Source organism: Papaver somniferum, chromosome 9 (assembly GCF_003573695.1).
Source record: "Papaver somniferum cultivar HN1 chromosome 9, ASM357369v1, whole genome shotgun sequence".
Lineage (NCBI taxonomy): Eukaryota > Viridiplantae > Streptophyta > Magnoliopsida > Ranunculales > Papaveraceae > Papaver > Papaver somniferum.
The window spans coordinates 56,475,444-56,501,681 of NC_039366.1; the positions used below are offsets into that span (position 1 = coordinate 56,475,444).

At 36.7% G+C, this 26,238-nt stretch overlaps 2 protein-coding genes across 5 annotated transcripts; both read left to right on the forward strand.

Annotated features, from left to right (window-relative positions):
- Window positions 1-7,430: 7,430 nt before the first annotated feature.
- LOC113308924 lies at window positions 7,431-10,793 on the forward strand. 3 transcript variants are annotated; one of them, XM_026557374.1, is made up of 13 exons: window positions 7,431-7,590; window positions 7,774-7,975; window positions 8,055-8,117; window positions 8,226-8,331; window positions 8,456-8,560; window positions 8,644-8,720; window positions 8,814-8,934; window positions 9,040-9,109; window positions 9,296-9,487; window positions 9,584-9,704; window positions 9,799-10,023; window positions 10,105-10,186; window positions 10,411-10,793. In XM_026557374.1, the coding sequence occupies exons 1-12, from the start codon at window positions 7,496-7,498 to the stop codon at window positions 10,156-10,158; spliced, it is 1,431 nt and encodes a 476-aa protein (XP_026413159.1). In that variant the 5' UTR covers window positions 7,431-7,495; the 3' UTR covers window positions 10,159-10,186; window positions 10,411-10,793. The 3 variants fall into 3 exon arrangements, with proteins under 3 accessions (XP_026413159.1, XP_026413160.1, XP_026413161.1); XM_026557375.1 differs by having other exon boundaries at window positions 10,105-10,167; XM_026557376.1 differs by having other exon boundaries at window positions 8,817-8,934.
- Window positions 10,794-12,224: 1,431 nt separating this feature from the next.
- On the forward strand, window positions 12,225-15,595 carry LOC113307896 (SHUGOSHIN 2-like). Of its 2 annotated transcripts, none has more exons than XM_026556364.1 (14): window positions 12,225-12,501; window positions 12,860-13,023; window positions 13,138-13,175; window positions 13,305-13,413; window positions 13,529-13,552; window positions 13,649-13,711; window positions 13,805-13,846; window positions 13,932-13,986; window positions 14,079-14,180; window positions 14,272-14,373; window positions 14,463-14,523; window positions 14,633-14,695; window positions 14,807-14,887; window positions 15,018-15,595. In XM_026556364.1, the coding sequence occupies exons 1-14, from the start codon at window positions 12,450-12,452 to the stop codon at window positions 15,319-15,321; spliced, it is 1,260 nt and encodes a 419-aa protein (XP_026412149.1). In that variant the 5' UTR covers window positions 12,225-12,449; the 3' UTR covers window positions 15,322-15,595. The 2 variants fall into 2 exon arrangements, with proteins under 2 accessions (XP_026412149.1, XP_026412150.1); XM_026556365.1 differs by having other exon boundaries at window positions 13,314-13,413.
- Window positions 15,596-26,238: the final 10,643 nt, after the last annotated feature.

The window sequence follows — 26,238 nt, forward strand, 5'->3', positions numbered from 1 at the left end:
AAGCTATCAATGGGTGCAAAGCACTATGGCAGTGAGCAAAGCAAGGTAATGTGGCAGATGCAAAGAACTAAAACAGTTAACAAAGCAAAGCAGTTAACACAAGATGGCAGCACAGCAAAGGTTAAATGGCAGAGGATATAAAATAACAATAACAGGGAACCAAGGCTGTAAGCCAAGGGCAGAGGTATTGAGCAACAGTGACAGAAAAAGAAAAAGACGCAGAACTGTGTGAAGTTACTAAGGCAATTGAATCCACCTTGTGCCCTAATCAAGCAATGCAATCTAGGTTGAGTTGAAAATCCTATGCATACATCTAGAATGGGAGGAAAATCAGCTTGCTCACTGATATGCCCCTAGCATTGACTGTCTTTTGACAGCACAATCAATCACAGGCATGCCAGAGCACTGATTACTTCCCATTGCTCAAGCAAAACAGGCATCAAGAAAACTATCCTAACAATGCATCATCTAATAGTGCACTAGGCTTCATCAGAGCCTTAGTTGCAGTGAACTCAGAACATGAGAAAACAGATGGAACAACACATGATTAACAGGAACAACACAATAATTGGAGATACTGGCTAATCCAGTTCTCCCAAAACATCACATTAACAACAACATCAACAGGATATTAAAACAGGGAAATCAAATTAAACACATGAACATCAACAGGATATTAAAACAGGGAAATCAAATTAAATTAACCCAATTAGGGGGTATCTCGGCTAACCAAGAACAACCTTTAACATCCTACATCACTTCCCTTTTATAGCTTACAACAAAATACCTAATTTCACCAAAACCCTAAATTTGCAAACCCTAACTTTTGGGGAAAATCAAATTCGACATACCCATGTGTAAATTGGCTTCGACCCATGCTTCTTGATGTCCCTCTGATGCTCTTCTTGCTCCAATTGATGTACTGCAACCCTAGCTCGAGTTGTTTCATCAACTCCACACCTAGGTCAGAGAGATGTGGGTTTGAAAAAGCAACTAGGCTAGAGGGTTGGAGAAAGTGATGGTGATTGAGGTGGTGTCGGGGTATGGAGATGGTTGTGAGGCAGAGGGTGGCAGTGGACATGGAAGAGAGGCAGGAGCAGAGCTCGACTGCACTGTCGGGGGAAGAAGAAAGTTTTTGGGGAAAAAGGATTTGGGGAAGAAGAACTTGTTTGGGTGAAGTCGATGGTTTTGGATGCTAGGGTGTGAAGCGGGGATAACGCGGTTTGATGATCTGCGACAAGGAGCGATGGATGGGAAGATGGTAGGTGGATCCAACGGCGATACGGATGTAAGCGTGGAGCGACCGTCGGACGAAGGGATGTAGCAAAACGGACGACCCAAGATGGAGATGGGCGTTGCGATGTAAAGCGGGGGCTTCGGAGTTTGATGTGCGATGATGGAGCGACCGTAGGATGCTGAAATGCTTCGATCTGACGGCTGAAATCCGAGACGGGCTTGGATAGTGGAAATGTGTTTGAGTAAGGGTTTTGGGCCTTGGGTATGCCAAGCCCATATCTTCTTTAAGGACAATTCTTCTTCTTCAAGCCCACTTCTAGCCTTTTGGTCTTGTGCACAACATTCTTCGCGGCTTCCTTGTGTAATTCCTCCCGGCTTTTCACTACTTTTCTGCTCTTTTCCGCTCTGTTATTCATCCAAACTTTATTTATTACCTAAAAATGCAAAATTAAGTAAGAAAAATATTTATTCTTGAAAACAATGAAAATACAGAATATGGGATAAAATGTAGAATTAATGCACAAAAGATGAGTTAAATGCCAAGAAAAATATATAGAAATATGCACTTTTTAGCACTCATCAGTCGACGTTGTTGACATCAATTATTAATCACAAGAAGAGATGTTGTTGATATTCATGGGTATGAAGATGGTTAAAGAGTTTTCCAGGCGAGAGGAAGATGTTGCTTTCTTTCATCGACTGGTGGTTTGGTGGTTCTCGGTGAAGAAGATGGTTTGATGTTGCCATTGTTGGCAGTAAGGTTCTGATGGTTTGCTGTGGTGAAACAGAGTAATGGTGACTGGTAGTTATCGTGATGATGTTCATTGTCGTCGGTGAGAAACGTTTTAAAAAAAAAGAGTGTTGTTGATGGAGTTTGCTACGAGATGCTGCCATTAATATGAGGACTAAAAGGACAAAGATGTAGTTGTTGTTAGTGATGATTATGATTGAACGGTGATTTAAGGAGAAGGTTTTAATGGGTTTTTCGCAAGTTAGGGACGATACAGAGAAGGCTTGGAATCCATAAATCTAATGGTCAGTATTATTCGGTACAAACAAGACGGTACGGTACGGGACATGAATAGGACCGTGTACCTGTACCCCCTTCCTCGGTTCGGTACAAAAACAGGTATGGTTTCACCGGTTCCGGGACGGTCCGGTTATTCGGCTCGGTTCTTGTGCACCCTTAGTTAAAATATTAAACTCTTTGATATACTTTTATCTAGATTGAGTCTGACTGTCTAGTTGATTCTCTAGAAAGTGTATTGGAGTAAGTCCTCTCAGATTGCAAAACGAATTGTTGGGTGTGGTTGTTAGACCCCCGCTTTTTCAAATTGTTTCCTTGGTAACATATCAAAACAAAATTACTTTGTAGTTTCGGTTTTGATATTGGTTATCTAAAATGGTGTGTGGAACCCTCGTGCTTAACTCTTATAGGTTGCAAGTATTTTGAGATTTGTAAGATCCTTTCGGTTTGTCTGTTATTTGCTCGTACCTTTGTCATTTTGTGACAAAAAGGGGGAGAAATATATGGAGTAAACAAGTGATTTGGTATCACTAAGTAAAGGACAATGGTGCTTAAACGTTATATATAACAAAGAGTAAAACATAGACTAAGGGGGAGTAACATATCATATTGATACTTGTAGTTATATGGACTACAAATGGAATAACAAAGACGTGCGGATTGAAAATCTACCTATCTTACCTTTAGGGGGAGTATTAGCTTTGTTATTATAATGTCAGCAATGACATTTATGGATTGAATGTATAACATGTTATTGTGCTGTTGAAACTCGGAATCAAGCGTATGTGTAATGAAGTCTTGTAATTTGTTTATCCATATGACGCAAGAATTTTGTCAGTAAAATTGACAAAGGGGGAGATTGTTAGAGCATTGCTCGGTTGAACCCACCAAGTGTTGGTATGTCAAGTTTGGTTGTCATATTTTAGTGAATCAAAACTCATTTAAAGAGTCGCTTGATTATTTACTAGAGTCAACTTCGTATAGGTTAGCTAGAAAGTTACTAGGATATGAGACTTACAAGTATTACATGAAGACTTGAAGAATGTGAAGAAGTAAAGAGCTACAACGACGACATCATTCTTCCACTTGAGGTTAGTAATATTTGACTTGAACTGTTTCATTCCTAACGTATCTTTCAAGTCGTGCATATTGAAAACATAACTGCGAATCTGTGAATGATTATACTCTAGTTAGACATAGTATTAAGGAATTACAATACGAAGTATAACACTATCTTTTGAACTTCGTATATAAGACATCGACATAATCGTATGAATGTTATTGTGATCATGTGCATGGGTATGGGTGAAGATTTCGTCTTAGGAAACAAGATTTTACATTCGTTTAAAGGAAGTACATTCAGAAACTTGTTTTGTGAATCGAAAGGGAAATCGCTAGGCTTATTGGTATTGTTATTCATTGCAAATCTTTGGATTACCAATATGTGTGTTTAGTATGACCGCTCATAACTTGTTTATGTATCTTGGTAAAACTATTCACAATGCCTGACTTTTGTATTGGTATGACTTTTATTAGTGAAACCGATTCTAAGTAATCACCTGAGATCGTATGATCGATATTTGTAATTGGTGTGACTATTCCTAGTCATTGGGTGACCGATCCTAGAATTTGGTTGGGACTAATCACAAGATGGTAATCGATCCTTATAGTAGGTTAACAAGTTTTAGTAATTGGTGTGACCGGTCCTATAACTTGTGCAACCGAATACAAGTTTATACCATATATATGTGGTAACCGATCCTAGTACCTAGTCAACCAACTTTTGGTAACTAGTGTGACTGATCCTAGTACCCACATGGAGGTAGAACCGAAACTTGTTTTGGTATAACTGTTAAACCCATGAATGGTGATTGAATGTTGTTGATCAATCACATAGTTCTTGGAAATCAGATGAACCAATTCTAAACTCGTTTGGAAGTGTGGCAAAGCGGTTCCAAGATTGTAAATATGAAAAAGGATTTACAAAGTAAAGATGTCGACATACTTTGAACATGTGTAGTAATTCTTAGCTTTTATTGTTCAAACATATTCCTTAATAACTAAAGGAGAATCCCGGATCGAAATAAATTGAGAATCTTTTAATTAAGGTTTTTAGTTTTATATGCATTTAATTTCCAACAATTAAAATGCATATCTTTAGAAAATAAAAATTGGCAATGTGCATTTACTAATTGGAGATTTTCTACTGAGATTTCGGTCAATATTTGGACAGAGCATTTCCATGAAATATGAAAACCGAATTTGGAAATTAATTGCATATCTTGAGAATATTTTCGGTTATGGAAATTCCTTGGTGCCAAACTTCCTTGGTCTATAAATATTGAAGTTTGCATTTCAAGCAAACTAATCCTCAGAGCCAGCAAAACTAGCTAGTTGTGTTGTTACTGGTGGAGCCGTCTATTCAGAGAGGAAAGTACCCTAATTAGGCGAAATCTCTTACGGCCGCTCGTATTAAAGACTTCTTTGGGATTGGGAATCTCTACGAGTACCGTTGGTGGGAAACTAGATAGTTGCAGTTTATTATTAGTTTTCGGTCGATTTGATTGACTAACGTGGTTGAACTGTGATTGCACCTAGTTTGTTTATGCTTGAGAATCTTCTCTTCTGATATAAGATTCACTCAAACTAGATCGAAGTTTCGACGGGGATCTTTAGACTATTTGTAGATCTAAAGACGTCTTGTGATAATCCATTGTTAACAGACTCCGTTTTTTGTTCGATTGATCACAAGAGATTCAAGTTGATTGTGTGCAGGTGTTTATTGAAGATTTAAGAAGATTTGAATACAAAGAAGATTTCTTGTTTGGGTTCATAATCTTTGGTGTGCACAAAACTTGATCGGCTGGGGATCCAACTATAATCGATTTATCTTTGTGATAATCGTGATTGATTAGTTGAGTAGATCGACATCAATATATTGTCTTTGTGACTAAGAAGTATTGATTGCAAAATATAGACAATTACTTTGGTAGTTGTATTGAGATATATCTAAGAACCCGACAAAGGAGTTTATTGGGATAAACGGAAGAGCCTTTTGTCAAACTCATATCACTTGTTTGAAAAGAGTTGTTACCGAACAAATTTGTTGTTCCTTTACTGCTTGGAATACGAACCAAAGGAATTGTTCCAAGTGCGTGACTTATTACAAGTTGGAGGCGCAGGGATACAAACGGAACTAGGTGAACTATAGGTTTAGTTGATTGGTCTCAACTATACGAAGTTGGTTTAGATTTTGTATAGCGGCTTAATCCTGAGAGTATTTAATTCTGGACAAGGTCCAGGTTTTCTTTTTTGCATTTGCGGTTTCCTCGTTAACAAAATCTTGTTGTGTCTTTTACTTTTCTATTTACTTGATAGCAATCCTATTGTGTTTGGTTAAGTCCGAACCTATTATCAAGTAAACATATTTCGTTGTTGTATTGTCTCGATCTTGTATCCATAGTCAATCATGCAAGTTATCTTGTTGTCGTATTGTCTCGATCTCGTATCCATAGACAATCACACGAAGTGTGAACCGATTAGTTGTATTGTCTCGACTCAGTCCATAGACAATCACTTTCGGAGTAGAAAAGTTTTACATTGAGGTATATTTGGGTACTCTCGTCTTTTTCAGTGAATATTGAAATCATTATTCATTGGATCCATCGTAGGATTCAATTCCTTAAGTACAATGAAATAATCATTTAAGTTCCATGAAGCTCCGACTGAAATATTATTGTACTCTTTCCGTCTTAAATATGTTAGTGCCCCTTGGTCTGATTTTGAAGTGACCATGACCCTAAGCTATAATAGCTTCAATTTTTCCTACATACATTGGAATTTCATTCATTATCTTTCCAATAAGGCTTTTTTAACATTTCTTGATGCCTTAGATAAGGCTTTTTTAACATTTCTTGATGCCTTAGCATGATATGACCGGATGATTCCGCATATATCACCTTCTCTTTTCAAGTTAGTTGAATTGATTTTGACGGTTAATTTGGAAAATCTAGATAAGAAATATTTTCAGACATTTTAAAATGAATGTATTCGGGTAGGCACAAAGTAAACATGGATGTTAATGGAAGTATCGGTTTACTAGAGAGCGTACCAAATCCCATATAGGGCGAATGATTATTTTGTTTGTCTCATGCAGGACATGGTATCTCCCCTGTAAGCTGATACAAATGTTGCAATTTGTAAATACAGTGCAAGTACAAGTGTAAACCATAAGTCCGGTGCCTAGTTAGCAATTCGGGATTCGGCAAACGTATGGAACGGCAAACGTACGGAACGGCAAACGTACGAGTATTATACGGTTTTGTAAAATCCAGATTCGGTCCAAAATTCGGTCAACGGGACGTGATTCGTCATTAATTCGGAACGGCATACGTACGTGTATAATTCGATTTATAAATGTGAGTTCGGCTCTGAAAATTCGGTATCTATATATAACAAATAATTTGTATTTATAAGGTCATAGACCAATTTTTCTGCATATGTGTGAGTTATTTAAGGAAAAAATAAACTCAATATGATGATATTAATAATATATACAACATTAGTTATCCAAAAGGACGTCGTATGGTGGTTTAGATGCTTGGTTAGTGAGTTTGAGATCTCTCTCACCTTCACCTTCAAATCTCTTCAGTCGTTTTTGTTTCATAAAAATTACAACATGTCTAATATTCGGTCGTGTATGTTCGGGAGGCAGTAAATCCCAAAAAGTGGAGTCTTTGAAAAGTAAAATCTAAAGAATTTATGACGAATTAAGCGGACGTATCATTCGGGATACGTAAAATTCGTGAACGATTCGCGAATAATCCGGGAATGCCACATAATACGCGACTTGGGTTCGGAGTTGCAAACGTACGCGAATAAGACGGTAAAATTCATGATACGGAAAAATTCGCGAATCATTCGCGAATCATTCGCGAACTTACTAACTAGGGTCCGGTGTCTGAAATTCTTGTGATAGTAACGGGCTCGAGTTAGGCTTTGTAACGGGCCATTTTGAAATCTGCAAAAGATATTGGCGGGATTTAGGTTTTGAGAGAGTGGGAAAATGCTAATTGGCGCCCAGTTGAAGTGGACTAGACGTACGGGACATTTATTAACGCTAGCGAGAGAGAGAGAGAGTTTTTATATCTTCTCAAATACTCTTTAAATAACTGCTTCAGAAAACTCAAAAACCGAATACAAAGAAAAGCAAGAGAGGATTAGAAGAAGACGATGGATATGGATATAGATGATAAACCCTTAGATTTTGAAACCGAAGATTCTCTACTCATGCCATCGATATCTACTGCCGTTTCCTCCAAAAGAAGGTCTGTCCAAAAACAAACCCTAAATCTAATCACTCAATTTCTTTCTCTACAGTTCCGTTTTTTTTTTTTTTTGATGAATCGCTATTTCCAAATTGTTTATCGTTCCTCTGAGTTGATTATGGATTGAAACGTTTGCAATCACAAATATTTGTTTGTATTTAAGTGAAGTATTTGTTGATACAGGAACAAAGTGATTGGGCTAGATGACCTTCTTTGTGATTATTATGCGGAACAAGGTAATGAGGTTCAGCAAAAGGCTAAAATGGCTAAAAAGGCGAAACCTAAAAAACGATATAATTCAGATGATGAGGATACAATAATGAGAAACAAGGAGGCAAGATTAATCAGAACACTAGAAGGGCATGTCGCTAACAGTGAAAAGGAGGTAACCACACTTGCAAACCTAATCCGCTTGTCCCGTATGAATTTGTTTACGCATTCTATTGATTCTAAGCAATATGTAGGTGTCTGGAATAAAAGCTGAATTTGAGATACCATATTGGGGTGTGAGTGTTTTCGGTGATCAGGTAATTGTTGTTAGACCTAGTTACAGCTTATCCTATTACGAAATAGTTGGAACTTCTCTAGTCTCTTTGAGAAATGCATAATTTATTGAGATATACTTCGAATTGCAGAAAGCTACACCGTCACTAGTTGCTCCTGAGCTTGGAAGTTGCCAGCTTGTACAGTCCTTCACGAGAAATGAGCTTAACTCAATTGTCAAATTGAATGCTGAAAAAGGTTTTATGTTTCTCTATTGTTAAGTATCTTCGTTGAATAATGCTGCTTAGATTGTATCTGTGGCGTTGTTAATGTTGATTTTGTTCCTGTTATTGATATGTGTTATCTGGATCCATTCGTGTAGGAGAAACTTTTCTTCAGGGATTACTAATAAATGGATGGCTTTTGAAATTGGTTCTTAAATGTGGTCATGTTCAAGAATCTATTGCAACTTGGTGCTTTAATCTGAGTGAGTCTTTAGCTTGCCCCCTTACCTCAAACATATCTATATCTTGCAAACTTAAACTCTTATATCACATCTTTTGTTAACAGTGTTATACTCCCCGAAGGAAAAATTGAGTGAATCTGCATGTACATTTTGGTGCTCCATTCTTCAAGCCAATGCTGAGGTAAATTTGATAATGACCCTTCTACGGAAGAGTTCAAGCAATATTTGATTTGAGGTCTAGAAAGTCATAGTTACCAAAATTGTTTTGTTCTAGGAGTCACCGCAAATTGACTGGTTGCCTACCTATGCTGAAATAAAGAAAGCTCTGGTCACTTATGGTTACCTACCTGATTCGTCAAATGACCCCTCATCTGTTTTAGATAAGGATGGCAAAGGTTAGTTGCTGAGATTTTTTCGTTATTGTGTGGACGACAGCTTCTTGGTAGTTCATTATATCTCTCTTGTTTCCATTTTCTAATATGGTTAAATATTCCACTCAGATCATTCTGGAGGGCCACCTCAAAATATTAGATGCTGGGTCAGGTTTCTTGCTGCTTGTAGTGAAGCAAGGTATGTCGACTAGAGTTAATGCTCAGGAAACTTAATAAGGTTAATTATTTTAGTACAATGTCACTGCTTCCACTTTTACTTCTGTAAGAGGGTAATTTGAACTTGCGGAATCGCTGACTGTCTTTACGATGGACAGAGGCTTATTAACAACTAATGTGTTGATGCACTCTTACATGGTTTTTGCAGAAGTAAATGGAGTATCATCTCAGATTCTGATGCTGAAAATTGTCTTTGTGTTATAATTCACTTCTATTTAGACCGCCAACTTGAAGGCCTGTCATTGCTTTTTTATGAATGCACTGTATCAGTTATTAATTTCTTTACAGACAATGAGTGGAATATCAGCCGTGTGAAAGTAGCCAAATCTCTTGCTTGCAGGTAATCATCACCAATAGGAAACAACTACTTATCTTTTAAGTCCACATATTTTTCCTTAAATTCTTGTGTGTTTAACTTTTGTGGTAATGTATCCAGAGCTAATAAAGACTTGAACTGCTTGAGACTTGTGGAGTGCATTTCTGGAGTTGATGCACGTAGTAAACACCTCAGAAGTGAATTGGCCTTTCAGATGTTGTTAAAATCCATAGATGAAAAGGTATTTAACTATTCATATTTTCTATCCATGACTGATGTAGTAACGCAAGGTTAATTTCGGCTTGGCATCTATTTGTTTCCACTCTTCACTACAGGTGTCTGATGGAGAAGACATTCTTAGATTTCTCATATCCATCAATGTGAAGGATAGAAACTGTGATTTCTTTCCGATGTTCATATACTTGGTTCTTGCTGAGAATTGGCTTTTGTTTGGTCCTCCACTGGAAGACAAACCTTACATTCCTCAAATGTTAGGAGTTTATCTTCGCAATTGCTCTAGCCAAATTTCCAGCACAGATATGAGGTGTTATGCATCGAAGGTGAGTGGTATAACATGACAGATGATATCCTCGTATAGATTCAGTGAATCAGTGCATCAAGTCGGAACTTTTAAACTGCAGGTACGCAACAAAGCTTCATACCTCCTTCAAAGCACTTTCAGCAGAAGAAATTGAGATAATCATGTACAAACTCTTTTCCCTGGTCAGTATAGATGATCACTGGTATTTTGACTGATTTTTTTTTTTTACTTTTCTGATACCATATTGGGGTGTAAATGTAAATGTATTAGGAAGTTGATTAGCATTGGTCTTTGATTGAGCTAATTTCTGTAGATTTTCCCAAGTATCTAGATCCCTAATTGGATTTTTTATTCTGGGTAATGACATGATTTTACGTTTTCTCACTAGTCGCTATTAATGATGCAGGGACTACGTGGAGCAACAAATTTAGAGTTATAAACTTATTTTGAGAGATGGATCTTATTTGAAGATGCCCAATGAAGCCATTCTTGATTGTTGGCAGAGGATATTGCAATCAGCAGGTGCCTCAGATGTGATTACCTCAAAGTATACTGATGGGTTGTTTCAAGGATGCTATTTTTTTTTTGTTAGAATTTTGGATAACTTTCTTTGTTGCATTAATGTTTGTTAATATATTTAGCAAAGTGTAATTATTCAGGTCTAGGTGCATGAGGCACTTGTCTAGGTGAAAAAAACCCAAAAAAAAGAAGCGTTCAAATGCTCGGAAGACTTTTTGTTCTTTTTATTTCTTCCTCTTTCTACAGCTAAAGATGTTAATTTTCATGTCACACAAAGCTCTAAAAATACAATTAAAAAACAGCTGGGCTATCTTAACTGTTACAGCGATACTCACCTCAGGGAAGTAATATACTTATTTCGTAAAGACACAAATTCTACTGAAGGTCAATTTGATTGAAAATTGACCTTAGATTGCACGTAGCATATCTTAGCGTGGATTCCCTCTCTTTACACAACCTCCGGTGCCGTCACATATCCTACATCAAGTTTTTGTATGTCCGGTCACTTGCAGCCGCAGTCACCAAAGAACAAGTTTCGACTGTTTCCGTCAAGGCTAATGCTACCCCGCGCGGCTTCTTATATCTCATTTGTAAGCTAGCGGGTTTGTGGCCGTCCGATGTTCCAGATTTCTCGTTTTTTTGTTTTGTTTGTCCAAGTGACAACTGTTACTAGTTATCAAAAAGATATAAGCTTTTATTAGATCCTCGCACTTATTACACATTTACTAATTAATCCTAGCTTCGACAAGACTAAGAAAGCACACAATGAGATTTTTAAGTTGAGCTTTTTTCAGATTTCTACTTATGTTTTGATTTTATTGTGAAATTTCATCAAAAAGTGGACTTATAGTTCCTCCTATAAGAACAGTTTGTACTGTTGTTTGACAAATTTGCCAATTTCCTGTCCATAATAACCCAACATCTCCATGAACAGCATTTTTTGAGTTTTTGAAGCACCATTAACAGGATTAATTGTTCTTCCACATGTTTTGAGTGAACTGAAAAAAAGCTGCAAAAATTACCAATCAAAAATTAGGATTAAAGCTGAGATTTTACCAATTAATGTAACCAGGTTGAGATTCAGGTACAACAGAGAATATTATCAGAAACAAGTTAGGAAACAATGATCATTAAGAAAAGAAATATCAGGAAAACAACAGGATCATATCTTTTAACCACATCGACCGAGTTGATCGACAACAAGAATGGGCAAGTTTTCCGGCCTTTCTCCTTCACCATTAAAGGAACAGAATTCCGTCTTCTTCAATTTAGGGAAAACGTCTTGTAATGAAATATAGGAATATGTGGGGATGGTTTTAATTTTTCTTAATTAAATTTTAGGGTTTTTTTACAATTAATGCTATATACAGCTGTACGCTTTTCATCAACGGTCTAAAATCGTCATGTGTTATCATCCGATGGCTAAAATCCTGCTAGCTAACAACTGAGTTATAAGCAGCCGCGTGGGATAGCACGACCCTTCCGTCAAAATTGATATTCCCGATACTTAGCAACTACTACTACCATCCATGTTGCCACGCTGTCGGCTCAACTATCCAGAGATCTAGATTGGACACATCAAGTACTGCAACGTTTAATATCAGATCCGAACCGTTGATCTGTATCAATACTGTAAGGGTCCCACATATTTTTAAGGTTCGGGAGTTGATTTTAGCGTTTAAATTAGGTTCGTAGAGCCGTTGTAGTTTGGAGCCTCTTAATACCTTTCTGGAGTGCAATTTTGCATTTTTGGCTCCTCTCCTCCTGCTTCCGCTTCCATTCGTTCCTCATCATCTCCTCAAATATTTTCTTGCTCATTGTTTTCCCATCTTCATCACCCCTTTCTTCGGTATAGTTAGGGTTTACTTTTTTCAGAAGAGAGAAAGAGAGCGAAGAAATTAGGGTTGTTTATGCTCTCCCTCACCAATGGCTAGGAAAGAGTTTTTCGTTCTTGCTACTGAGAATTGCGGGATTGGAGGTACAGATTTAAACCCTAGTTCTCATTTCGTGATCACAGTTTTTAGATCGTTAATATGTATAGGATGTTAATTCCTTCTCTATATCTGAATATCAAACTCTGAACTGCGATTGCATTACTCTCTCTAGGGTTTTGAACCGCGAAACCCTAATTATCAATCGAACCACGAAACCCTTGATATCAATTTGGTTTTGGTTGATCATGTACTTGGTTTTAATTTTTTTGTTCTTGCACCATGTCTTTTTGTTCTAGGTGTTTATGGATACCCCCAATTTCTGTCAAGGTTTTATGAAATAGGTGGAGTTGAAAACCCCCAATTTCGTATCTGATCATTTGCTTGATTTGCTTCTATATTTAGGGAAGACGAATGGAGATAAAGTCTTAAAGCAACAATCTTTGGGTGGTTTGTGTGGTAAAAGGCTCTCTGATATTACTAATTCATTAAGTTCACCCAACCAAGATGAGAAGCAGAAACTTGTTGGTTCATGCTCAGAGAGGGATTACATTGAACAGCTGCTCAAGGTATAGCTTTTGCTCTTCTTTTTCCACTGGATTTATTTTGTGTGTATTCCTTCATATTGGTATTGGGACTGCTTTAGGTCAGTTGTTTGAACTCTTCTGGAACATTTGTCTCAGGAAAATGTGGCACTTCGGAAGGTTATTGCAGAAAGAAAGTATCCTTTTTATAATGGTCAAGTTGTTAGTTTTACACATATTGTTGTTCTAAATGGAAATTTAATGGAGCTAAGTTTCCTGTCTTTATGTTCTACTTGTTCTTGGGTTTTCTTGATTTTAATTAACAGTAAATATAGTGCGATGGCTGGAATCGAGATAAAAAAAATGCGAGAAACTATGCAGAAACTGCAGCAGCAGAACTGGCATCTTGCTCAAGCAAACAGTAAGATGTTAATGGTCAGTTTTATTACACATTCTGTGTCATACAGTTTTTGTTGCTTCAGAATATTAGATAAATCCTTTGTTTGATATTTGGTAAGCACTGATTGAATGTTATCGTTGAAATTTGCAGGAAGTGAACATAGGCAAAGATAGAGTAAGTTTTTAAATACCCAAGTTGTGAACATTCCTTTAGATCTTCTTATTGTGTGACCTCTATGTATTCAAATTTTTTGGTTATTTCTATACATAGCTTAAAGCAATGCAGCATGAGCTTGGATGTAGGAATGCTATTGTGAAAAGTTTGCAACTTCAGGTGAGTGCCAGAAGTATCTTTGCTAGTTGTTGTTGCCATTATTAGCTTCTATCATAGGATAGTCTTACTCAGCAGTGTATACCTATTTTACAGGAGAGGACGGAGAATGAACCATGTCAAAAGGCCCAAACTGAGGTACTACTTACACTGAACTCTCATATTTTTATGATGTTTTGTGTTCTTTCACCTATTATACCTTGTTCAACTGTCCAAATTGCAGGAAGTCAATAAGAAGACTGTGGGGGTAAAGGGAAGGCGACAATCAAAAATTCATTGTAACCGCTTGAACCTTGGATCCTTTTATTTTTGTTCTGTTATGTTGTTTTATTTGTAAGCTAATGATGATTGATGAGTTATTTGCTTGCAGCTGTACAGCCTTCTTCGGCGATGGACGAAGTAACTACCGAGTGTAAGGTTGAGGCTAAGGGACTTTCAAATTCCAATAGGAGGCGCCAATCAAGAGTTCATTGTAACTGCTCAAACCTGGAGTCTTTTATCATATAATTCCTTTCTGTTATATTATTTGCAAGCTGAAGTAATGGTGAATGATTGGCTTGCAGCTGTAGAGTCTCCTGCAGTGATGGACGATGTAGTACTGGAGGATAAGGCCGAGCTTAAAGGACCTTCAAATTCCAACAGGAGGCGACAATCGAGAAATCACTGTAACTGCTCGAACCTTAAGTTCTTGTGTTAGTTATTTTCTTGTTTTAGTTGTTGTAAGCCGAAGTAATGATGATCGATCTGCTTGCAGCTGTAGAGTCTTCTGCTGTGACGAAAGAAGTAGTAATGGAGGATAAGGCTGACGATAAAAGGTTTTTAACTTATGTTACAAATGCATCTCAGAGTTGCAGTAATTTGTTTTTAATTTCCTAATATACATATTTGAGATTCTTTCTCTAGCTTCTGACACTGCAGTTTCAGGCATTCTGCTGTTTCTGAACCCGAACAAACAGAAGCTAATGAAGAAAAGGCGGACAATAAAAGGTTTCTTTGGGTTTTACTTTTTACTTTTTTTGCATTGCTCTATGAAACTTCCACTGAATCCCTTTACTAAGTATGACCTGTAACACTCTTTTAATGTCCTTGTTAAATCAGACGTTGTTTGAGAAGGAAATCTTCTGCCTTTAAACCCGAGGTACCTGAGGAACCTACTGATGAAAAGGCTGAAGGCAAAAGGTTTGTCCTGAGTATGGTAAAAGATATAGTTATCATATATCTTTTATATAGCAAAAGGTTAGTTTATCCTATAGTGAACATTTCTGGATTCTCATTTTATATTTGTTTTGGGTCGTTATATGATTATCAGGGTTCAGCAGCGAAGGCAATCTACTAGACTGCAACCTCAACAGCCAGAGCCAGCTGAAGATTTATTCGAAATAGAGGATGCAAAATTTCCAGTTTGCTTACTGCTTGATGAACCAATGAAGGAAAGTGGTGCAACTTCGTCAGACTCCACAACTGTAAAAGAGGCAAAAAAGGTATCAACTGCCTTCATGGTTGAAACTCCAGAACCACGAAGAGCATCAATCGGACGACCAATGCGAAGTGCAGCTGTTAAAGTTCAGTCTTACAAGGAAATTCCTCTTAACATCAAAATGCGAAGAGCTTAGTGATGAAGATGCAAAGAAGTGAGAGTGATAGTGAACAAATGGAAACTGTTCACCATCTACCCTTTCTAACCAACTAACTGTAATGATGTACCCTCTCGTCATTTTCTCTTGTAGAAATTGCAATGTGAATTCACTTGATGCTAGTCTAATCCTGTTCCATCATCACCCGAGGGTGCCAATGAAGAAGTTAGAGTTTGTTATTGATAAAGATTTTCGCCAACATTTCATTGTTACTTAATGCCAGAATCTTATGTTGTGCGTGCCTCATTTTAGATGTAAGTGATTCAATTCTGTTCAAAACTTTGGATCAATTGAAACTTTTCGCATTGTTCTGGTAACAGTGTATCGATGTGTAGTTAAGTTCTCAGTTTGGGTTGGATGAATACAAGATCACAGTGGTTGAAAAACATAGGGAAACTGTTGATGCACACGAAGTGAAATCTGTTTCCAGATTGACCCACACTGGTGGTAACTGGTAAGTAGTAGCAGTTGTAGTTACTTTATTGGAAGCTAAAAGCAGTTGATGCACACGAAGTGGAATCTGTTTCCAGATTGACCCACACTGGTGGTAACTGGTAAGTAGTAGCAGTTGTAGTGACTTTATTGGAAGCTAAAAGCAGTTGATGCCTTGATGGTAAACCTCATCTGCCCATACTGTGGAACTAACCAAAGTTAATTGCGCCTACAGTGAGTTTTAATCATACCCTTCTTTTAACACTTTCTGTTGATAAGAAACTTCACCAAATTGTTTATATCTACACATTTATGATTGTTTGGGGTTCATATGCTTGCAATTTGCAAGCATATGATGGTAGGTTTTTTCCAACCGCTTGCAAAATGACCACTTCTCCCCATTATCATCTCCATTCTGCATGTCAGGAGTAGTTAACTGCACCTTTACTGTGGGTTCTTGCACATTGCAACTTTGTAAGGTCTATGGAAGAGTAGGTGGAAAAAACAAAAGTCTATTATCGAGGCGTCACACTCCAATAGAGGGGCTTCATTTGGATTCTTAATGTCCAAAAAAGTGGTTATGGGATATCCTAACACATATACAAAATGTCTAGATTACCCTTTAACTAGAAGTGATTTTACGTCCAGGTTTGGATTAATTCCAACATTAGAATTTTATTTGCATGTAATTTTACGTCCAGGTTTGGATTAGTTCCCACCGTAGAAGCTCATTTTACATCCAGGTTTCTTTTAATTCCAACCGTAGAATCCGATATTACGTCCAGTTTTCTTTTAATTCCAACCGTAGAAGTGATTTTACGTCCAGGATTGGATTATTTCCAACCGTAGAAGTGATTTTACGTCCAGGTTTGGATTAATTCCAACCGTAGAATTTTATTTGCATGTAGTTTTAAGTCCAGGTTTGAATTAGTTCCAACCATAGAAGCTCATTTTACGTCCAGGTTCCTTTTAATTCCAACCGTAGAATCTGATTTTATGTCCAGTTTTCTTGTAATTCCAACCGTAGAAGTGATTTTACGTCCAGGTTTGGAATATTTCCAACCGTAGAAGTGATTTTACGTCTAGATTTGGATTATTTCCAACCGTAGAAGTTTATTTTATGTCCATTTTTTCTTCCCACAAAAACTTTGTCCCAGAATTCACCAAGTATACAACAAAATTCATTAATTTAATTTTTATCTAATTAAATTAAATTAAAATTAACTAAATAAGGATTGTTTAGTCATTACAAAATTATTTGAGATAAGAAGTTTTTGATATTACTTATGAATGATCCGTTTTTGTCCTACTAAATGACGTCCCTCTAACGGAACGTGACGCACCGATAATAGCCTTCAAAAAATAAATAATAACAACACAAACATGGTTAGTTCGGCAACCGAAATCTAAGCAATATATTTCCAAAAGAATCCAATGTGTTAAGAGATGCACACGTGTATGTCAAATCAAACAACTGAAGTAACTACTTAAATAGTCAATAGATACTCATGATCCATCTCCACATGCGCAGATGATGGAATGGGCCCCTGAGATCTTTTGAAAACGCGTGAGGTGCACAAAACCTTTCCATGCACATTAGCTCCAGCCTTCAGTCAATGCTGACCAGTCTTACTTTACTTTTTACACCGTTAGATGTTTTCCGGGATGCAAGACTTTGAACTATGATCTAATGGTCAATTGACAGTGCGTATTAGTTTTGGATCTATCCGTGACGTGATTCGGATTCTGGGGATCTTAAAACGAACCATATCTAATGTTGTTTGGACCCAGTCTGTTGTTTATTAATTTGGGCCACAATTGGACCCACACGGAAACGGCAAGCTGGACCCACCGGTTCCCTCGCTTCTTTTCTTGTGACTGGTACAGCGGCCGTGAGCAACTAGGCAGCACAATGCCAAGTCCAGTATGCCCTTAAAATCATCAAAATGGACGTAGGTGAGAATGAGATAGTGCCATTAGGCTATGGAGTAATTATTTGATTTCTTTCATATCGCCATTTCAAGATTCCAAGTTTCTTGAAAGGTTAAGAAAGTCTGATACTAGTTGAAGGTAGTAGTGTTGAGTCTTATCCCTCCGTTTCAGATAAACGATATTTCACTTTTCATTTTTACCTAAAATTGTAAATATTACTTTTTCTAGAACGGACACGGTACGAAATTGGCATACTTATATCAGGAGTAGTCAAATAACGCCAACACAAAATTTCCACACATACATTGCATATAGGTATGCCTCTCTAGGTTTTATATAATAGAATTCAACTAGTAGTATGATTTGGTAGTAGATTGTGTGTTGGTAAAAGGGATCTTATTATGATTTCTATGTCTCCTCTTTATTTTGGTGGTTGATTTAATAATTGGAAACTGCTCTATCCGGTTTGTCTGTATTCTAACTAGGAGGTATGTAGAAAAATGGTGGGGTATTCACATTACTATATTTTGCTCTCTTTTTCTAGTTTTTGGTTGAAGTTAGTTATTAGGCTCTTGAGAGCCCATTTTATAACTAACTGCTCATATTCCCTAAAAGAAAACGAGGCTAGGTACGTGCCCGCAACTACTTTTTACATGTTAAGCAGTGATAAAAAAAAACGCAGATTTTGGTCTCAACTACTGTTTTTGGTATAAAGATATGTCGAAATCTTGTAAGGTTGGATAATATGATTATGTCTGAGCCAATTTGTTTATTTGGTCAAAACAAAATCGATGGAAGAGGTAACACCTTGAAATTTTGATTACACTGTGATCAACGGTCATAAATAAAAATAGTAGTAAAATTGTAAATTTCCAGAAGAGTTAGAAAACGGAAATTACATTATATCTATGCAATATATTGAAAAAATTGACATCCATGTATTGATTAATTTTGTTTCTTGATTTTAGTAGAATTTAAAGAGTTCCAAGAAAATGAAGTTATTTGGCTGAAATGCTATCATCACAATTGATATCGTCTTTGTTTGCCAAAGTAATTGTTTTCTTCAGAAAAAGTGATTAATAACAATATAACGCCACCAAAATAAAGCTGTTGCAAAATAATTCAAGATAGCATGGAGAAGCTATCTCCCAAAAAAAAATTAGAAGTTATTGATTCAACAATTTGTTTTCTTGGAACTTACAATAGATAACCAACCATGATTTATCAGGGAAATCTGAATAATCAAACTAAATCATTGCAAAAATAATGAGAAAAGTAATTTCATTATTTTAATTTTTTTCGATACAGAAGTGGGGGTAAGAAAAACAAACATTGATTTATTTAATCAATTAAAATATATTTCCTTAAAAGAACACAATTAACATATCAAGCATAAAATGAAAGTTAACTATTGGATCTTTATGGGGTTCCCAACTCGCCAGAAAAATCCTAAGCACAGTTGTATTTACATTTTATCGTTAGAGTTTAAACTTGGAATTTAATGTAGTATTTCGTGAAAGGTAACTCAAAAGGTTGATCAAGGGATCACGACGCGTATGTGCCAACATTCTCCAATACTTATATAGGCGTGTAACAAACAATCTGTCAGAGCACTACTCGGTCGAACTCGCAAGTTTTGTTATCAGTGTTCAATGCACAAAATTATATTTCGATTTCTAGTCCACTTAAGTCAAGTCTAGGACTAGGATCAGAGTATGATAGTTGAATATCAAACATCACTGAATAACCCTCGAAGATTGAAGATTGAAGAACAAATGAAGACATTTGGAGAACTTCATCAACAAAGATGTATGTGAAGACTGAACCATTCTACTTACTCACAAGTATTACCATTCTATCTATATGAGACTACGACATACGAATTCTAGTAGATATTATAAAGAAAAGGTTTCGAATCAAGCTTGTCTTGTTAAACATCTTGAAATACGATTCAAGCAATGGATATCCGCGGGTCCTTAGCAATCTTAGTTCGAAATAATTTATTGTTCAAAAAATATGTTTGTGTATCCTTTGGAAATTTCCTAAGCAATGGGAATATTTCGAACATCAAAAAATGAGTTTTCAGAAGTACTGAAATTTGGACTCAGGATAGGTACGCATACCAAGTTTTCGTACCATGTATATATGTGTTTCTAGAGTATAGGTAGGTATGCGTACCATGGTGTTCTTAATTCGTGAATAAGGGGAGGTACGCCTACCCAGTACGCGTACCTCAAGAGTCTGAGTCTATGAATAGCCTTTCGGTACGCATACCGATACGCGTACCTTGGCCATATGAATTCATGAACTGGTTCGTAGGTACGCGTACTCTCGCATACTTACCCAGTGCTAATTATCATATGCTCATGAACTATTTCATAAATACGCTTAGCATTGCTACAACTCCCATGGACACCTCTAAGACATCTTTGATCACTAAAACACTTTGTGCATGTGCATCATGATTCACGTATTAAATGTTTAAATGAACATGATATTGCTTATTAGTTTTAAAGGAATATTTGTCATGAACTATCATTATGCACGATTCCGTTATCTAGACCATAATGTATACTCTTCTATGTAATTTTAAGACAAAATTTTCACATGCTTACATGAACTCCTAATAATAGTTTCATCTAAATTGAGAAAGTGTTTGCTTGAATCTCAAGTTACCATAGCTTGATTTCTACGAAACCTAGTCTTGAAAGTCTGTAAATATAATGACTCAAACAACCAAGAAATTCAATTCTTGACACTTTTGTGTCCTGGTTATTTACTAGGGTCGTCCTCTATGAGCCTAGGTTTACTCCAATAAACATAATTATGTTTGTGACTTAAATACTTCACTTAGGGGTTCGTGAAGCCAGGTTTGATTATCTTTACCTTGGTAATCCGTGTATAATGATCTTAGTCTTTTTGCTATCGAGGTTTTAGTAATCTATTTTAGGAACGAGATAGATAGGAATCACAAAGTTCTCTTCGTCTCAGACTTTTTGATCCTCAACCTCAAGATAGATATCCGAAACTTTTCTTTATTGGTCGGTTTAAGATTGTTCTTGAAGGGTCGTTAATAATCTAGGCTTATCAGCTAATCGAGTGTAAGCGTTCCCGGATTTGTGAGGTTTGCTAGCTTTGTCTATTGCAAACAGATTTTCAAGCCTTGTTCTATTGATCTAAAGATAAATTAAATAGGCGTGTCTGTTAGAGGAAGATTGGTATCAAAAGTCTTCACTTAGGCTGTAAAGACGTCAGCTAAAGAAATCAATTGCGTAGAGCCTTGAGAGGTTCAATAGACGTAAGGAGCCCGACTGCAGCTGAATGGTAAATTGAGTCTCAACTATACATTCCATGCGAAGTATGATGGTAGTCTAGTGTCTGTAGCGGATTAATACAGTTCGTTGCTCAAACCTTGATGAGATCCCAGGGGTTTTCTGCAGTTGCAGTTTTCCCCATTAACAAAACTTCCGGTGACTTGTGTTTTTCCCTTTCCGCATTATATTGTTTTATCTTTATAATAGTAATATCGCAAATAGTACATAATTAATTTTAGTAGATAATTCCATATTAATTGTCATCAATTATGAGATTTGTTCTTGTAAAGTTCGTATCTTAAAAGTTAGATAACAACTTTTATACTTGGCAGAATTCAGATTCAATTATTTGGATACGACTAGATTGATATTGGATATTGATTTTTTGAGATCGTCCAAGTACTCTTCTATACAATCAAGTTCACGTTTGTTGTTTTGACTTTCTGATTCTGAAGGGAAAGAGATATAAACTCTATATACATATTTTTGAAGGATCATTAAGTTGGTCTACTTGCAATTATATTAGGTTTTGTCCATACAGGTTTCCGAACGAAAAGGTTGGTGGTGTACACGGTACCCTCTCATTTTCACAGTTTACATGGAACAAAGTAAACATAAACCAGCAAAATCTTTAACAAAGCAATTGGATATGTTAGAGTGAATGCTTGGTTGAACCTCCATGCATTTGTATGTCAAGTTCGTTGTCAAATTTAGATGTTATTAGATCGAATGCTTGGCTGAAATCATATGCATTGGTGTGCCCATTCAAGTGTTTAATTAAGAAGCCAAAGTCGTTTCTTGTTGTTTTTTTAGGTGAAAAATAATTTACTATAAAAGTACTTTTTAGGTTCAAGCAATCAAAATCGTAGAAGACGAGCCTAAACCAAGAAATGATTGTTCATGTATTTTTTTGATCACAAAGGAGAGAAGATGGGTTGATCTTAGGGGAATGAAGCAGATAGAGTAGAGAAATCACAGTGTGATGTGTTATGCAGTGTAAGTTGTTGAACTATTATGTAAAGGCTAGACTTGTTAATGAAAGTTTGTTCTGATCGATCATCCCTGAAATAGATGAAGCTATCTATTTATAGTTGTTGAACATACAATGATTCCGCGTAGATAATGAAAGTTGTGAAGAAGTTGAGATCGTGGAGGTAATTGATAATGAAGTCATGTCCTTTATCCCTGGGAAAACCATCAGTTACATATAACCACTACTCGTTCATTCTTATAATCTCCCTTAACCATTAACGTACTTGTTACTTTCTCGTCATAAGGTATTGCCACACCGCATGGTTGTTGTGAACAACCATACCAATACCCCAATGAAAGTCCCCACATATGACATATTTGATATCTCGTAGAAGATAGTGGAGTCATGGACTACCATTTATTTTGGCTAAGTCATAGTTACAACATGCTGAGACTAGATATTCATCTCTGAATAGACTGATTAGTGTCAAGTCTGATTATGATCATAATCATAAATATAAGTTTATAAATTACTTACATTTTAACAAGTCTAAGAGTAAAATGTATTGTCATGACTTAAGCGTTGAGCTCTGATGATGATGTCGTGTACGTCTGAGCAAGATGATACTGAGTGAGAACATGAATCATCAATGGTGGTATTTTAGATGATCTCGGCTAAGAGGCTAATCCGTAAAAACATATGTGACTCAGGGTATCAAGGATTTTGCTCAGACTTGGGACACGCATGAGTAATGAAGAATTTGCATTGCACCAAGAATGGAGAATATCAAGTGATCACTAGCATGAGGCCAACACTAGGTAAAAATGTTAATAATGACACTAGAAAAATAGGGTGCTAGCGCGATAATATAATGTCGTAGTTGAGTGTGGCAATATGGTTTGGCACTGGGAATAATCCATCGCCACGAAAGGTCAAGCGCTACCATGTGGGAAGTCTGGCGTTCATACTTTCCCGGCGTCGGGAATAATTATTCATTAGCAATAAGCCAGCGTCATGGAAAGCTTACGCTAGTCTCTCCTAGCTTTCCGATGATAAACATACACTCTTCTTTTGTAATTGGATGCCACTTTCCGTCGTGAACACAATAGTAAATTGATATTGTTCAAATTAGAATTTGAACATCAATATGGATATGGACAAGTTCAAGGAATTCATTCGTGGAAGGTATACGACTTGAGACAAGTTCAGTATTGCTTTATACTAGTGGATATCGATCTAGCAGCATATTTATTCAAGAACAATATTAAGGAAGAGTATGTTCTGAATATTTTGTATAGTTAGAGAATATCCGAGGAGGAGTTGCAACATACACCAGTTGCTTTCTGAGGACAATGTTGCTCTACGCTAGTGCTCAATCCATTAAGGAGTTCTCTAATCAATTGAGATTTGATATAGAGGTGAGCACAATATAAGTATTGATAAATATATTAAATATATACAAAATACTGAGAGTTCATCCGAGTGAATCCTTATCACATACATATCCACATAAAAGCTATAGAGATCAGTACAGATCTCTCATTTCCATTGATAAAGCCTATAAGCATAGTCTTTGTATATTTTTAATAAGACATGAGCGAATTTATGATTCCTCCCTTCTTAGTGCGGAACAATAATTTTCGTAGTAAGCATTAGATGGTGACAGTAAGACGAAAAGTTTTCAAAATTGAATTTGAGAATAGAGAGATAGTCACTTAACTTTGTCTCCACCAGGAAATGTCCTTGACGTGGACTTGGGATTTAGACGCGTTATACTCTTTTGTGTGCAAGTAGTAGATGTTGATGCTTAGGGTTTGAGGATGCAGCGCCAAGTCCTAATGATGACGTCAATAAAGTAATAGTAGATAAGATCTGAAACACGTAGAGATGATGACTTGATTCATGGCTAGCAACAACAAAGTTAGAAACATCGAAATCCAACAGGAAAAACTGATGGTAGATCAACGTTATGGATGGGGTTGGCGGTGGACTCCCGTTCTCTTGTTTTATATTTGGACATATCAATTCTGGTATGATCTCGTATCAACAAAAGCACTAAGCAATAGGATGGCCATGCCCAAATGAAGCTTCATCGTTTCAAATGAAGCTTCATCGTGACAGATGATGCAATATGGGTCTCCGGCATTGGCCTTACTCACGTGGTTGTAAGCCAGTGATGCCAATAAATTCGATAAATCGCATTTGGAACGCATAAATGCATGCCAAAGCGTCGCGGCATTCGCTTCCCGTAGGAAATGCAAGGCAAACTTGCATTTTCTTCTCAACCAACGTCCCTTCCCTATATATGTCTTATTTGCATTTCTACAAATTAGATTAGGGGAGGAAAAATCATTCACCAACTCTCGAGGCCTTGCATTAGATCAGAAGTTATGGCGATTGTCAAAACATCGGATAAATGGTGACACAAGGTTGACGGCGTCTTCGAATGCGATGAACTCTCTTAGGAGATGACGTAGAACCTGAGATAATGATGTCTCTGAGAATATGAGAGCCTATGAGTCTATGAGGCCTCCACAAAGTTAGGTCTCTTAAATCCTTTCTAGAAACCCTTCTTTGTAAACGCATTCACTTCAGAACCCATAAAAACTTTATAAAATGTTAGATTTTGATGTTTGAACTCAACCTTTAAGTCCTAAAAACAAAGTAATCATATGCAAAAAGAGTCATACTTTATTATCTGATTGACACATCCTTTAATATGTTGTATCAGATACATATATGAACACTTATCGTGAGGATGAGTTGCCCAATTACTCATCGTTAGTGTATAACTTTCCGAGTTTGTGGAGTGCAAAGGTAATAGTACGAGTAGCAACGATAAACATAAAAATGACAGAGATGATATCAGAAGGTGCTGGCGTCGTGAGGATGCTAGCTTTGTAAAGAATGTTCCATCTCTGTGAAAAACCCAGCTCCGTGAAAATCTATGTGAAGATTTATGTCGGATATTTGTCTCATAAGGGGCAGGGAATGTTGTAGATTTGGGCTTGTATATTCCTGAGTCAGGCAGGCTCCAATATAGGGAGTGAGATTGTAAGACCTTATATATTCAGGAGCCAAGGATGACAATAATATAATGAGGTGAACTTATAACACCCAATATTCAGCAGTGGTTGGATAAATGGTGTATACCTAATGATATACCTTAAACTATCACTGAGACCTTTTCAAGACAGTTGGCTTTAGAATTGAAAAGAACGTCATTATTAAGCGTGCTCGGGTGGGAACACTCCAGGGATGGGTGACCTACTGAGAAGCTACTGCTTGATAACCACAGCGGTACCCGTCATACAATGTTAGATAACAATAGTTTTTAAGTGGGGTCATACATGTTGAGTTTGAGCTTTGCATACTTAGCAACTTACGCCCTAAAACTGGAAGATGAATCTAAAGTTATGATTCCATCTATTACGACCAGGGAAAGAGGTTGCACTGATGAAAATATCGAGATTATAACACCCAATTTTCATTGATCAAAAAACCTAAACGAAAAGACCCGCTTTTGTTTCTCTATATCTTAGTTATCTGAATCACGCATTAGTAAAAGATCAAATTTGGATATATTGTTCTATCATGTATTGACTCTCAAGCCTCACATCCTAAATCTGTGCCAAAATTTGGATTTATTGGGTTATTGAGTCACTGATTTCCCGTTTCACTGTCTCGCATACTCAAAGTCAATAACTTACTTACCTAGTTTTGGCTATGAAAAATGAATTGAAAAAGATCAACTTAAGGTTACAGTCAATATCTATCGGCCAAAGTCAAATGCATTATGGTTAACAAAGGCATGGTCTATAAACAAGAGAAGCCTTTTTTCTCTTGATGCTATGTTAGTTTTAGGAAATTTTCTAAAACAAATTCCTGAAAACAAACTCAAATTACTATTCGACCTTTAGTCATGTTTCACAAAGAAAATCTTTGGTGGCTTTACTTAACGAGTAAAGATCACCCTTGACAATCACATGTTCGAACAGGGGGGAGGTGAAAAAGCGGGGGTCTAACAACCACACCCAATATTTCGCTTAACAATCTGTATGGACTAACTCCAATATACTTTCAAGAGAATCAACTAGACAGTCAGACTCAATCTTAAGAAAAGTATATCAAAGAGTTATATCTCAATTTCTCAATTCAATTCGCAATCAAACAAATAGGAATTTGCGAGCCTGATTGAATATAAGAAATAACTTCGACGGTATCAAAAACAAATATCCATGTGTC